This window comes from Caretta caretta, chromosome 17, assembly GCF_965140235.1.
Source record: "Caretta caretta isolate rCarCar2 chromosome 17, rCarCar1.hap1, whole genome shotgun sequence".
In the NCBI taxonomy this organism is placed as follows: domain Eukaryota; kingdom Metazoa; phylum Chordata; order Testudines; family Cheloniidae; genus Caretta; species Caretta caretta.
In genome coordinates, this window is record NC_134222.1 from 24,907,096 (window position 1) to 24,922,384 (window position 15,289).

At 57.5% G+C, this 15,289-nt stretch overlaps 1 protein-coding gene across 6 annotated transcripts in view; it reads left to right on the forward strand.

Moving 5' to 3' along the window:
• Window positions 1-15,289, forward strand: part of ELN (elastin) — a 96,751-nt gene that overhangs the window by 39,028 nt on the left and 42,434 nt on the right. For 5 of the 6 annotated variants that reach the window (XM_048823897.2, XM_048823886.2, XM_048823887.2 and 2 more), the window contains 6 exons: window positions 5,462-5,503; window positions 6,929-6,991; window positions 7,638-7,682; window positions 8,892-9,002; window positions 9,111-9,155; window positions 14,938-14,985. In XM_048823897.2, coding sequence (XP_048679854.1) covers window positions 5,462-5,503; window positions 6,929-6,991; window positions 7,638-7,682; window positions 8,892-9,002; window positions 9,111-9,155; window positions 14,938-14,985 — 354 coding nt within the window. The remainder of the gene's footprint in view (window positions 1-5,461; window positions 5,504-6,928; window positions 6,992-7,637; window positions 7,683-8,891; window positions 9,003-9,110; window positions 9,156-14,937; window positions 14,986-15,289) is intronic. The other variant, XM_048823884.2, reaches the window with a different exon arrangement.

Genomic DNA, 15,289 nt, shown 5'->3' on the forward strand with positions numbered 1-15,289 from the left:
ACTTTACAGGGTAATAAAAAGATTTAAAACACAGAGGACTCCCCTCTGGACTCAGCTTCACAGTTACAAAAACAGGAATAAAACTACCTCTTAGCATAGGGAAAATTCACAAGCTAAAAACAAAAGATAACCTAATGCATTTCCTTGCCTCACTTACAATTTTTGTAATTCGTAGATGGATTATACCAGGTATATTTTCAGGAGATGTTGTCCCTGCTTGGCTTTTCTTGCTGTCCGGAGAGGGAACAAACAAAAAGAGCACAAACAAAGCCTCCCCCCACCCCAGATTTGAAAGTATTTTCTTTCCTTATTTGGTCCTTTTGGTCAGGTGCCAACCAGGTTATTTGAGCTTCTTAACCCCTTACAGGTAAAGATTTAGTACAGCTGCCCAGGAGGGATTTTATGCTACCCTTCTCTATATGTTTATGACATTACTCTTTCGGAGGGTTATTTGCCTTGGCCTCGCCAGTGCTTTCTATTGGTTAATTGACTAGATAGCTATTGCCCTTTCTAGGGGTTATCTGAACCGGCAGAAATCACCTTCTGTGTGGGTTATCTGAATAGGCAGTGATTGCCCTTTCTGCTGGTTACACCAGTAGGCAGCGATGGTCACATATATCGGCTATTTGACTGTCACCATTTCCAGCCTAGGCAGCGTTCGCCCTTTCCAGTGGCTGTTTGAACAGGAAATGATTTGCTTTTCCTAGGGTGTGTTGACAGTGCAGCTGGCAGCGAGCCTCCCAGCCTGGGCAGAGAGACAGGTGCTAGCCGGGCTCAAGCTGGGCACTGAAAACAGTTGTGTGGATGTTGCAGCTCAGGCAGATTCTCAGGCTAGTCACCTGAGCTCACGCCCACCCAGGGATCGCTCTTTCTGTGGGTTATTGCACGAGGCAGACGTGCCTTTTCATTGGTGATCAGAATAGGAAGCAAATAGCGATTTAATCTTAGAGTAGGCTGAGCTCACCCCTTCTGTGAGTTATTTGACTAAGAAGCTATCACCCTTTCTGTAGGCTGGTGGACAAGGTAGCGATCGCCCTGTGTCTCTTGGGGGAATAGCAGCCCTCTCCCTTTCCATGGGTTGTCTGACAAGGCAGTATTGAAGAGGAGCCACCAGAGAGTATTGGTTGGAACGCTAGTCGTCAGGCAAGGAGCTTTGGGAGAAGTTGAGCTTCCCGGCTGGAGGCAGGTTGTCCTGTGACCTGGCTGGAAGGGACTCTAAATTAACTCACTCCTGGGCTGACTTGTAATGATCACAGTCCGAGTTTGTGAAGTCTGCAGTGGAGCTGTGGCGGCTGGGTTTTCCCGCAGTGGCCTTTGAAGAGCACCTGCTGTATGTACCAGAGGACAGGACCCTTGGAATAAGGGAGCTGAGGTAAAATTTCCAAGTGCAAAGCTTGGTGATGGTGGCAGCTACCTGACCGGCAGGTATAGGACACCCCAGGCCGTAACGAATCTGTTTGCCCTGTCGGTGGGTTATTTCAATAGGCAGCAATCAACAATTTCTTGCAAATTTTTGAATTGTGAAGTTGTTCCCTGTTTATGGGGGTTTCAAACTGGGGGGGGGAGAGGGAATTTAAAAATGTTCACAAAATATTTCTTTGACATTTTGAATGTTTGTTTTTGCCACTGAGTGCTCGACAATGTCTTTCCACTTTCTTCTTTCTCTTCCCTCTCCCACCTTTTTTCACTGTAATTTTCTCAACATTTCGATAAGTTACACAGTGAGAAAAGAAAAATGAAAAAAGGGAAAGGAATACGGGGGGGGGGGAATCTTAGGAAAAAATATCCCCAAGGGTATTTGTTTTTGGAAAACAGAAAGCAAACCAAAAACATCATTTTATATTGTTTCAAAATTTTTCACTGAAAAATCAAAAACTATCCCTGAAAATAAAATGTTACACCAAAGCTGTGGTTCATCTTCAGCTTCCTCCCATTTTTTGGTGGGAAACATTTTCAGACACAAAAATGCCGCCCAGCTCCAGTGCTCTGCTCTGCCCCACCCAGGCGAGGCGGGGATTCTGTCCCTGCGCAGGGATGCTGCAGGCTGTTTGCGACACACCGTACAGAGGAGGTGCCCGTCCCTATTACATTCCATAGGTACGAAGCGCCCCATTAAGGTTTTGTAGAACTCTCTAGGCTTCGTCTCGATACCATTTATAGGACTGTTCCCTAAGGACCGAGAAAGACAATGGGAGTTGGAGAGTTTAGGCCCCTCACTGGATCAAACGCTTACTGCTAGCAGAGAGAGGTCTAACACGATCCAATGGCTGGAAGTTGGAACTAGACAAATTCAGACTGGAGATACGGTGTAAAATGTTAACACTGAGGGGAATTACCCATTGGAACAACTTACCAGGGGCTGGGGTGGATTCTCCATCACTGGCCAGTTTTAAATCAAGACTGGCTGGTTTTCTAAAAGCTCTGCTCTAGTGCAACCAGGAATTAATTCAGGGCAGGTCTCTGGCCTGTGCTATGCAGGGTCAGACTAGATCAGTGGTTTTCAAACTGCGGGTCGCGACTCAGAACTGGGTCGTGGAATGCCAGGCACTGGGTCGCGGCAGCTCTGGTTTGGCAGTTAAAAGTCCAGTTGGGGGTGCTGCCCAACTAAGGTAGGCTGGTCCCTACCTGGTCTGACACCGAGCTGTGCCCCGAAGCGGCCAGCAGCAGATCTGGCTCCTAGGCAGGGGGGCCATGGGCTCTGCACACTGCCCCCACCTTGAGCCCCTGCTCTGCATTCCCATTGGCCAGTTCCCGGCCAGTAGGAGCTGGGGTGGGGGGACGTGCCTGCCGGTGAGAGTCGCGCGGAGCCACTTGCGTGCTTCTGCCTAGGAGCCGGACCTGCTGCTGCCCGCTTCCAGGCGCAGCGCGGTCTGCGGTGCCAGGACAGGCAGGATGCTGCCTTAGCACCCCCATGACACTGCTGATCGGGAGCCACCCAAGGTCAGCCCGCGCCCCAACCCAGCACCCCAATCCCCTGCCCCAAATCTGAGCCCCCCACAAACCCAGAGCCCCCTCCTGCACCCCAAACCCTTCATCCCCGGCCCCATCCCAGAGCCTGCACCCCCAGCCCAGAGCCCTGACCCCCTCCCGCACCCCAATCCTCTGCCCCAGCCCAGAGCTCCCTCCTACACCCTGAACCCCTCATTCCCGGCCCCACCCCACAGCCCTCACCCCTGCACCCCAATCCTCTGCCCCGTCCTAAGCCCCCTCCCACACCCCAAACCCCTCATCCCCAGCTCGGTGGGTCGCGGGCATCAAGAATTTTCTTCAACTGGGTCGCCAGAAAAAAAGTTTGAAAACCACTGGCCTAGATGATCACAGTTCTCCCTCTGGCCTTCACATCTCTGAACCTGTGGGTAAAACCCTGGCCTCACTGGAGTCAGTGGCCAGCGGCCATCTTGGAAGGAGAAGGCTCCCTGCAGCCTGGCACACATAGTTGACTTTTTCCCTGCACGGTTGAGAAAATCCCCTTCCTTCGCAGGCTGCAGTCAGTGGTGACCGGCCCGGAGTTGCATTTCGAGTTACATAGGTGCTCTCTGTGGGCAACAGCTCTGGTCTGGTAGGGCGCTGACCAAGGCCATGTGGTCTGAGGCTCAGAGACTCATGCTCCTCGGGCTGCTGGCTGAGTTTGGTGAGCACAGTACTCCGCCAATGTCCCCACTTGCAGCCCGTGGGGCTAACGGACTGGAATCTCACAGCCATGGCACAAGCATAGCCTGGTGAGCCTTCTCCCAGAGAGGCCAGGCTGTTCACCACCCAAACTGTGTATAACTCCTGGCTGTGTGAGCTCCCAGCACACAGATGACCAGTAATGCAGCCATTGATGCCTTTTGCTTCTGTTTAGAGTGCTGAGGAAACAAAATCCCGCCGTCGCCACTGCCTAGCCAATTATCAGAAAGCTCTCATGGCCGACAGGTGCAGGCCTGAGCTTGGGAGAGCTGGTTCTAGTCCAGGCTGAGTCTGTGGTCTCTGAGCAGGCTGTGCTGTACCTTAATTTCCCTGTCTGTGGAGCACGCAGGCAGGCAGAGATCAGCGCACTAACATGGCCTCACAGCTCAGCCTGCTTATCTTATCACCAGTAAGAGCCCGGCAGGCATGTCCAGGTGCCGATGGTACCGTGGGGCATGTGGAGACAACTAGCCCTAGGGACTGGTGGGTTGCTAGAATCCTGTAAAATGGAGTCTCCCCAGCACAGAGCTCACAGCAGCATCTGGCCAGAGAGCTCTGTTTTCTGTCAGGGCCGTGTTGATGTGGGAATGCCTGGAATGGGCTCAGGGAAATCTGGTCTCCACATGTTGGCTTGCAGGAGGAGCGAGAGCACTCTCCACCCACAGAGGCATGAGCAACAAAGCTCTGACTCACTTTGATCCCTGCACCCCAGCCCCCTCTGACTGGAGACGGCTCTGGTGCCAGGGGAGAAACACCTCCCCCCCCGCCCCGCCCCCCCCCGAGTGCTCTGGTGGCGCTCAGGCCCACAGTTTTTAACATGGGCTCAGATCAAGTTGTCTCAGGCTGGGCACCAAAAATGGAGATTCCTGAAACCAGCAGCCTCTCTTCAGCCTTTGGGCCTAAATCTTCCTTCTTCTCGATCTGCTCCTGCCAGAGCCCTGAGGGGCTGGTGTCCCCCCAGATACTGGGCTCCCCAGGCCCTGCCTGGCTCACTCTAGAGATGGAGCAGGCTGCCCTGCTCCCTGCAGCCAGGCTACTGGAGTTCCGTATTGACGTGTGGTTTGTCCAGCCTTGGTTCATATGTCCCATGTGATGGGGCTCCCAGCCCTTCTCTAGGAGACTGTTCCACTGCAACATGTTGCCCCTGCTCCCCAGTGGCAATGTTCCTCTCCACATGCTGCCCCAGCCCCCTTGCTGACCTCAGCAGGAACTCCCAAAGACTGACTCCACCGAAGCCTCTCATTTGGCTGTGGCCAGCACTGAGCCAAGAGGGAGCAACTCTCACTGCAGAGCCTTCCGGGGGCTCCTTGCTGAGCCTGCGCTGGGGGACATGCTCAGAAACATGCTCTGCTGGGAGGTGGGCTGTGGGAAGTGCCGTCCTCGGCCTGGGGCAGAAGCTCCCCAGAGCATCGGAGAAGTGGCACCCTAACCAGCTGGGAGGGTTCTGCTGCCACTATCAGGAGTGTGGGGCCGGGGGTCTCACTGCCTGGCGCTACCCTGGCCCAGTGGCTGACAGGAAGTGGAGTCTGCAGGCGCTTGCTGCAGGAAGAGGTGGCTCTGAGACAGTCTCCCTTGGAGTTAAGCTTGGACAGCTCATGTTCCACAGAGTGCTAGCAAAAGGGGCACTTCTGAACTGGAGCAGAGCTGGGCTTCGAATGGCGTGGCTGGTGTGCCGGTCTTGCTTGGCAGTGGCAGGGACACGATGCCCCGGGCCTGCAGGGCAGGTGGGATGGAGCTCACACGCACAGGCTGCTGCACTCACCGCCCGTCCCCGTGTGTTTTTTCTCGCTAGGTGGCTATGGGCTGCCCTACAGCACTGGAAAGCTGCCTTACGGTGAGTGCTCTTTCATTCTCTGCCCTCCCAGGATAAGGTCAGGGCCATCTGTGACTTCCCCCTTCTAATCCTAAACGCAGCTTCCCAGCAGAGACGAGGGATGAGTCCATAGCCATTGGATGAGTCCCTAGCTGTTCCAAACCTCAGAGGGGTCCGTGCCGACACCTGTCCAGGGTGGCCGATGGGAGGAGTCTCCTACTAGCTGAGACCTGTGGCCAGCCAGGCTGTGAGCTGGCACCAAATCCCCGAGCAGCTGGGGTCTGGAGAGGCCAGGCGAGCTGACAGAGGTTTGCACAGGGCTGCAGGCGGTTCGGGGGCTGCTCAGATAGCCCATGTGAGCCCTGCCCTTCCCCCAGCTGAGGGAAAGCTCTGCCTGCTCACACGACCTGGCCTCCCACCTTGGGAGGGTCTCAGGACGCACAGTGCCAGACACACCAAGCAGAGAGCACTGGGGCTGCTCCCTGTCATGCTGACAAGCTCCTAGCCTGGAGATGCGGGTGCTGAGCACTGCTCCCCCAGCACAAGGCAGCTTTTACCTCTCGGGCACCCGCTTCCCATCCTCTTGTTCAAAGGGGTGTCTCTGTGATCCCTGCCTGCCCAAGTGACCCCTGGAGCTGGGACCAGGGCAGCGCTGGTGGCCTGGCATTGGGGAGGGTGAAGGTGGCTCAGAGCTGCCTTTGTTCTGCCCTGCTGTGGTCCTGCAATGAGTACAGCTCAGCCAGGCCAGGGACTCTGGGCCCAGAAGCTGTCACTGCCAGTGCCTGCTTCGCTGGAGTTGACTGTGCAGGGCTGTGGCTCCACGTCCCTGCGCCCATAGTCAGCGCTGGCCCCAGGGCTGCCAGGCAGAGAAGGGACGGTGCTGTGACCCACCTACAGTGACCTGGCCACATGTGCAATCGAAGCCCCAGCAAGGTCAGCAGCCAGACCAGGGGCTCCATGAGGAGAGCAGGGTTTGTTGATTGCTGTACTTTGTTACCTGAGACCTGAGTGCAAGTCTCCCCTCCTGGAGGCCCATGCACCCTCCTGCTCCCCGTGCAGAGCAGCGGCCTCCCTGGGCCAACTTGCAGGGGAGGAAGAATGCTGACAACTGTGCACATCTCCCAGTTGGAGGCTGGCCCAAACTGGAGCCGTCTCCCTGAATTCCTGGCATCCCGGCAGCGCAGGGCTGTAAGCCAGATGTCCTGAGGCCCCAGCCTGGCTCCCTCCGGCGGCTCGGTAAGCTGAGCACTGGCCATCCCCGAGGACATGCCTCACGCCTCAGCCAGCCTCACTCCAAGACGTTTGGAAATCTGGCTCCCACCTAGCAGGACTCTGCCACATCCCCAGGCTGCCTTGGCATGCCCTGCCCTTTGAGCTGCCCTGCTCCCATCACAGCCTGCCTTGATGGGACGGTCTAACAGAGTCCTCTGATCTTTGTGGTTGCAGGGTACGGACCAGGTGGGCTAGGTGCTGGTGCTGCGGGAAAGGCAGGATACCCAACAGGGACAGGTGCGCTGCTTGGCCTCTTCCCAGGGAGCAGCTCTCTGAGCCGAGGGGGCAGCTGCCTAGAGCCTCCCACGCTCTTTGGCACAGGAATGGGGCCTTGAGCCAGGCCCTGCGACTGGCCAGCCAGCCTTCCTCCCAGTCTGCTCAGGCTGCAGGCCGCTCTGTGGGGACGGGCATGGGGCTGGCTCTGGGGGAGGGGGTAGAGGGACTGGCTTTGGGGGGAGGGGGAGAAGGGGCATGGGGCTGGCTCTGGGGAAGTGGTGGGCTAACTCAAGGGAGGGGGAGTGGCTGGGGCAGGGGAGAAGAGTTGACTCTCGGGGGAGGGAGCATGGGGCTGGCTCCAGGGGAGGGCGAGGTGCGTGGCAGTAGGATTGCTCTCAGTGTGGAGGCCAGGTGTCTGGGCGGTGGCCAGGGCTCCTTGACTCTGTGCCTCTCCATGGGGGAGAGGCCAGGTTGCTGCAGGGAAGGCGCCTTCACAGACACCAAGGACGAGTTCCCCTCACGTGACAGGCAGACCCAGGAGGGTCTCTCTGGCTCAGTACGGGGGTGGCCAGGGTTTGGAGGGTGGCCGATGGGGTCTGGGGGCGGCTGTTCTGCAGGCATGTGATGAAGTCCAGATCTCTGAACGTCTTCTTATTTGTGTCTCCAGGAGTTGGAGCTCAGGTAGCAGCAGCTAAAGCAGCAGCTAAATATGGTGAGTTGCCTGAGCCTAGATGCCATGGTGGTGGGCATGGGCCAAGATGCTAGAGAGTGGCACTGCGGAGCCTGCACCACCAAAGGGAACCGAGTGGTGTGTTTGGCAGGAGCCAGGCGGGTAACGGGCTCCCTTGGGAAGGCAGCATGGAGACGGATGGATAAACCTGCTCTTTGCAGACCCCAGCTCCATCCATGGGCAGCAGCACCAGGGACCCCTGTTCCCATTCAGCCTGCGAAGGAGCCACGGCTGCTGGAAACCCCAGCCCTGGGGTGCCATTGTGGGCTAGAGTGTACGTGAGCAGGAGGCAGGGAGTGATGGGGCATCAGGGCCAACCCACCTTGGGGCTTTCCAGAGAGCCAGAGCGAAAGCCTGAGACCCCCACCCTGACCTGCCAACCACAGCTCTGGGGTGTGCCCCTCAGACTGTCCCTGCACCACCCAGTACAGCCCGGCAGAGCCCTCACTGTGAGCCATGGCACTGCAGAGCAGATGGGGCCTGCAGCTCACAGCATGAGGCAGTGGGGAAAGCCTAGGGATGTGAGGCTGGGAGTGCCTCAGGGTAGGGTTAAGGTCCCACTGCAGGACCAGTGAACCCAGTTGGAGATCCAGGAGAGGGGTCCCCTGAAGGCCAGGTGCTGGTGTCCCACTGGACTTCCCCTGCCACCCGGAGGGGGTGGGCAGCATGTGTGTGCTCACGTCCTGCACCGCTCTGGCCGGCGGGGGCATGTGGGCTGCTCTGTCCCAGGCCTCTTTGGCAGCAGCGCCATTGTGGTGTTAGACTCAGCAATGATACAGGGCAACAGGGACTAATGGGCCCAGCACGTCAGCCTGGGCACGCTGCTCCAGCCCTGCGCTGCCATCCAGGCCTCGCGTACAGCTGGGAGAACGTGCACCATGAAGGACGTAACGACTGGTGTATGGGGCGACACAGTGTAGCCAGAGAGAAAGACGTTCTCTGCGAGACCTGCCTGGATGGGGGGCTGGGAGGCCTGGCCTCACTGTGCCGTTCCACAACAGGCAGGGGCACTGGTAGGGAAGCCTGGTGAGCGGGGCCCCTCCGGGACACTGCGGGCAGCTTGCTGCTCCATTCACTCTGGAGTGGACCCTGACTTTGTAACCCTGGCCACTGATTCTGCTGGGATTTGGGCCGTTCTGCACTCCCTGCACCAGAGTGCTGATGCTCGTCTGGCTCCTGTGCTCTCTGCAGGTGCTGGTGTCGTGCCTGGTGCTGCTGGCATCCCCGGAGTCGGAGGTCTCGGAGGCCTGGTGCCTGGCGTTGGGGGTCTCCCTGGAGTTGCAGGTGTCCCAGGGATTGCAGGTAAATGTGCTTGACTAGCCCAGCCGATGGGCCTGTGAGGCTGCGTTCCCCATCTCAGAGCCTGCGTTCCCCATCTCAGAGCCCTGACTCTCTTCCCTTGTGACCCAGGAGCTGGAAGCCAGGCAGCAGCAGCAGCAAAAGCAGCAGCGTATGGTGAGTGGGCTCTGATTGTTCCCCGCAGGCCCACTGGGATGAGCAGCTCCTAAGGGCTGGCTCTGGCAGTTGCTGGCCGGGAGGTGCTGCGTCCCTCTTGTGGCATGCCTGGCACAGAGTCTCTGTGATGAATCAGCACCGTAGGGCAAACAGCTGAGCCATGAGACCTTTTCACCTGCCCTGAGCCCACAATCCATCTCCCCGGGACGGACCCACCCGGAGCAGTTTCAGAGGACAGAGGATGCCACGGCCCAGGGTAGGCAGGACTCAGCCCTGCCCCAGGGACAGCTCTTCTCTGTCCTGATTTAAAGCCAGGTTACCCAGCCCTGCAGGGCAAGAGAGGGAACGTTATCCCCTGCCTGCAAAGGGGGATTTCTGCAGCCTGATGGGATATTCTGCATTTGTTTCCTGCACTAGAAGGGCCTCTGATATCAGACTTTAAAGCCATGATGTTTCACAGCTTTTTTTTATAGCTCCCTCTGAGACCTGCACAGCTGAGCTCATGGTAACCCAGGCTATGGCTACACTAGACAGCTTACAGTGCAGCTGTGCCACTGTAGGGCTGCTAGTGCAGATGGGAGAGCTCTCCCGTCCCTTGAATTACTCCAGCCCCTGTGAGTGGCGGTAGCTATGTGTCACGGAGACCCTGGGCGATGCTCTGGAACTGCTCCCCATGAAGCCAGTCAGGACTCTGGGGCAGTCGCCTTTCTGTGAGCAGCCTGTCTTCAGGACACACAGCTCACACAGCTTCCACCTTCCTGGGTCTGACCTCGGAGCATTCAGCATCCTCTGCCCCTCCGTGCGCTTCCCACAGCGAGTCCGCTCAGGCGGGGCTCCTGGGGAAGCCAGAGGGTCCTGCACCCCAACTTCGCAGTCAGACGTGACTCTCAGCCAGCCAGTAAAACAGAAGGTTTATTAGACGACAGGAACATGGTCTAACACAGAGCTTGCAGGTGCAGAGAACGGGACCCCTCAGCTGGGTCCATTTTGGGGGGTAGTGAGCCAGACAACCACGTCTGCACTTCACTCCATGTCCCAGCCAGCCCCAAACTGAAAACCCCTCCAGCCCCTCCTCCTCTGGGCTTTGTTCCTTTCCCGGGCCAGGAGGTCACCTGATTCCTTTGTTCTCCAACCCTTCAGCTCTCACCTTGCAGGGGGGGAAGGGCCCAGGCCATCAGTTGCCAGGAAACAGGGTGTCGCCCATTCTCTGTGTCCAGACTCCTGCACACACATGCCCTCTAGGGCTCTGCAATGATCATACACCCTTACCCCACCACCTAGATACTTAAGAACTGCCTAGGGGAAACTGAGGCACCCCCACACTATTCAGAGGAAACATTAAGAACAGTCCCACTTCGTCACATCTCTCCCCCCTTCGAGATCGAACTAAGCGGGGTCACTTTAGCCGGTGACCTGGGGAAGTTCGAAGCCACCAACGTTCCCATGGATGCCCCAGCATCTCTCCCATTCCTTGGTAGGAGTTACACCAGGCCCTTCCAGTTTCACGCCCTCCCTTAGGTCAGGGGTGGTCGATAGCACTCGCAGGCCGCATGTGGGAAGGTTTATGCAGCCCATGCCCTTTGGCCACCCCAAGAATGTCTCCCCATTGACCATCACCTTCTGCTCCCACTGGAGGTCCGGGGGGCCTGGCCCCAGGAAACTCCACACAGACATATAGGTTGGGGTCAGGAGTGGGAGCCTGTCCACATCCGCAACCATCTGGCTGACGGAGTCTAAGGCCTTGGGACCCAGCAAGGGAGCTAGACACCGGGGCTTTTCCGCAGGGCCCCCTTGGTTCAAATCGCCAGCCTGCTCAAAGGCAGTGAGGTGGGCATCCAAACCCCCCCCCTTAACCAGGGGCAGCAATTTAGTCTCGAGGTTCCCTGCGGAACTGGCCCCCCGGGGTCTATCCCCACTCACCCCTGAGGGGTCCCCTAGGCCTCTCCGCTCCCCCACCGCCAGTTCATGCTGCTGCTGCTTCTGCAGCTCTTTCTCGGGCTCTCGCTGTCTCTCACAGTCCTCTTGCTCTCTCAGACTCAGCTCCAATCCCGTCCGTCTCGATCCCCCGATGGGGAACCCGATCGTGAAGACCCTCGTCTGGTCGGGGACAGGAGTCTTGGCGATGCCTGGCTCCTGCTTCAGCTGCTCCCAGATCCTGCTATAGCCCCAGTTGGGGTCAGGAATCTGTTCCTTAGAGCGGTCATCCTCCTCCAGCTGCACGATTAACTCTGCTTTGGTGCACTTTCCAACGCTCAACCCTCTCTTTTTGCACAGGGTTACAATGTCCTTCTTAAGGAGACGGTGACAGGCCATCACTCCGCTCCTCCCAAGTTGTTGTGGACTCACAGGCCCGTGTGTTCTCAGCTCCCCACGGTTTCCAGGGAGAACCCCTAGTGTGCCAGCCCTTCTCGAGGTCACCACCTCTTTGCCAGGGTCGAGCTGCAGACTCCTCCGCCCCTTGGACTGCTTGCTGCAATCCCCAGGGGAACCCTGCTACTGCACAGTCCTTCTCGCTGGTCACACACTCCCAGGGGTTAACCGCCCCCCGAAACCGCTCCTCTCTGAGCCTTCAGCAGGCCTAGTCCTCGGCAATCCCCCTTCGTGTTACTGCTCCCCAGTCACTTACTGCAGGAAGCGCCATCCACGGGGTGCAGTACATCCCACCGCTGCCACCAGTTGTCACGGAGTCCCTGGGCGATGCTCTGGAACTGCTCCCCATGAAGCCAGTCAGGACTCTGGGGCAGTCGCCTTTCTGTGAGCAGCCTGTCTTCAGGACACACAGCTCACACAGCTTCCACCTTCCTGGGTCTGACCTCGGAGCATTCAGCATCCTCTGCCCCTCCGTGCGCTTCCCACAGCGAGTCCGCTCAGGCGGGGCTCCTGGGGAAGCCAGAGGGTCCTGCACCCCAACTTCGCAGTCAGACGTGACTCTCAGCCAGCCAGTAAAACAGAAGGTTTATTAGACGACAGGAACATGGTCTAACACAGAGCTTGCAGGTGCAGAGAACGGGACCCCTCAGCTGGGTCCATTTTGGGGGGTAGTGAGCCAGACAACCACGTCTGCACTTCACTCCATGTCCCAGCCAGCCCCAAACTGAAAACCCCTCCAGCCCCTCCTCCTCTGGGCTTTGTTCCTTTCCCGGGCCAGGAGGTCACCTGATTCCTTTGTTCTCCAACCCTTCAGCTCTCACCTTGCAGGGGGGGAAGGGCCCAGGCCATCAGTTGCCAGGAAACAGGGTGTCGCCCATTCTCTGTGTCCAGACTCCTGCACACACATGCCCTCTAGGGCTCTGCAATGATCATACACCCTTACCCCACCACCTAGATACTTAAGAACTGCCTAGGGGAAACTGAGGCACCCCCACACTATTCAGAGGAAACATTAAGAACAGTCCCACTTCGTCACATCATGTCAGCAGGAGACGCTCTCGGGGGTCACTGAGGAGGTCTGTGCATTCACACTGGTGTAGCTCCGAGCAGATCTGCACCAGCGGAGCATTGATGGGGAGGAGAGGAGCTTGTCCGGGTAGATTCCATTCTGCTAGCTGTGTGTTGTGATGTGTTTCCCCAGGACCTTTCAGCTCCACGACAGCAGCTGCTTTCTCTTGGGAGTTGGGGTGTGTGTGTGCGATCTTTGCTTTTGGAAAGCCCTGCTCCCAGGCAGTGTTGTGTGTGAGTGTGCGAGCGATGGTGAATGTGCACGAGACACAGCTCTGTTTCCCCTCCAGCAGTCAGCTAAGAGGCACCCCTGGTTTCAGTGGGGGTGCACACGTCACATTCGTTTCCTCAGCAACGCTGGGCGCCGGTTGTGTCTAGCTGCAGTAGGGTCCTTCGCACGGAGCACCCGCGAGCCGCGGCATCAGTGCAGTGCACTAGCCTGTGCACAAAGGGCTCCTGCTCCTCACTCCTCAACCAGCTCCATTGATTCACAGCTTGTCAGCCAGAGGACCTCTCATGGCAGCTCTGAGTACAGCACTCCTGAGGGCAGGCAATGCCTGTTGCCCCACGGCACAGGGAATCCTTCCCAGGCCGTCAGCTGAGTTCCAGCACAGCTGTCTTGCCTTATAACCGCAGAGGCGAGGGCAGGTTCTCCTCCAGTATCACCAGAGTCGCTGCTCTGGAGTGACCTGCTGTGAAAGGTGCAACCAGGACAGTCAGGGCCATGGTGCGCGGCATGCTGCAGGATCGGAGGGTCCAGCCCACGAACGCTTATGCCCAAATACATTTTTTAGTCTCTAAGGTGTCACAGGTACTCCTCGTTGTTTTTGCTGATACAGACTAACATGGCTGCTACTCTGAAACCCAGCTCCAGCCTGGCGTCCTGGCTCCCAGGGCTTTAGCCCAGAGCGCACACAGAGATGTGTCCCATCCCAGGCTGGGATAGGCTGGCCCCACAGAGCAGTGGGAAGGCTTGAGCTTGGACATCTCTCCCAGCTTTCTCCTGCAAAGGGTGCCCCGTGTGGGCAGCCCTTTTCAGTCGTGGGTGTCCAGGGTGGATTTGGATGGAGGCAAAACTCCCTGCTCGCTCCATCGTCCCTTTGTGGTGGTGATGGCACTCCAGAACTGGTTCCTGAATGGAGGCCTAGGAGGGGGCACCCCGGAAGTGGGGCTTCCTTCTCACTCCAAAAAAAGCTGCCAATCCAAGCTGGGCTCTAGCCGCACTGGTGAAGCAGGATGTTTCTGGAGTGAGAGGCCAGTCTGCTCTTCATGCCTGCCCAGGACAGAACAGGGCGCATTGTGACGAAGTGGGACTGTTCTTAATGTTTCCTCTGAATAGTGTGGGGGTGCCTCAGTTTCCCCTATGCAGTTCTTAAGTATCTAGGGGGTGGAGTAAGGGTGTATGATCGTTGCAGAGCCCTACAGAGCAGGTGTGTGCAGGGGTCTGGACACAGAGAATGGCCAACACCCTGTTTCCTGGCAACTAATGGCCTGGGCCCTTCCCCCCTGCAAAGGGTTGGAGCTAAAGGGTTGGAGAACAAAGGAATCAGGTGACCTCCTGGCCCAGGAAAGGGACAAAGCGCAGAGGAGGAGGGGCTGGAGGGAGTTTCAGTTTGGGGCTGGCTGGGACATGGAGTGAAGTGCAGATGTGGTTGTCTGGCTCACTGGCCCCAAAATGGACCCAGCTAAGGGGTCCGGTTCTCTGCACCTACAAGCTCTGTGTTAGACCATGTTCCTGTCGTCTAATAAACCTTCTGTTTTACTGGCTGGCTGAGAGTCACGTCTGACTGTGAAGTTGGGGGGCAGGACCCTCTGGCTTCCCCAGGTCCCCGCCTGAGCGGACTCGCTGTGGGAAGCGCACGGAAGGGCAGAGGATGCTGAATGCTCCGAGGTCAGACCCAGGAAGGTGGAAGCTGTGTGAGCTGTGTGTCCTGCAGACAGGCTGCTCACAGAAAGGCGACTGCCCCAGAGTCCTGACTGGCTTCATGGGGTGCAGTTCCAGAGCATCGCCCAGGGACTCTGTGACACGCATGGTCTCCGTTTTCCTGGACTTCCCTCCTCTCCCCTCAGAGGACTGGTTCTCCTCCCTGTGCTCTTACTTCATGCTGTGTCTCACTCCAGTTGCTCTCTGCAGGTGCTGGAGCCCAGCCAGGGCTGGTGGTTCCCCAGGCCTGGTGCCTGCTGTCAGTGCAGTTCCTGGTTTGGTGCCCGGTATTGGGGGCAGCCCAGGGGCTGCAGGTGTGGCAGGTGAATGCGCTTAGCTGGCTCTGCCGATGTGCCTTCTGCGTTCTGTGTCTGTGTGGTGTCAGGTTTCTGAGATTTCCTCTCCTTCCTTTATCCCCAGGAGCTGGAAGCCCAGCGGCAGCAGCAGCAGCAAAAGCAGCCAAGTACGGTAAGATGGCCTTCAGTGCACACAGAAACATGAAGAGTCCAATCCTCCCTTTGTTATGGCCACATAGTTGCCCTTCTTACCCAAACTTGTATTCTCATCCCAGACAATGCCAGGCTTCTTTCACAGGCTCTCTTCTCTGTAAGACCATACTAAATGGCATGCTGCCATTTTTAATACTTTCCTAACTGCATTCCATATCAGCCCTTCCATGACTTTGCCCAGGATTGATATCAGGCTACCTGGCCTATAGCTCCCCAGGTCATCCCACTTTCCCATTTAAAGACTGGCACACATTGGCATTTTG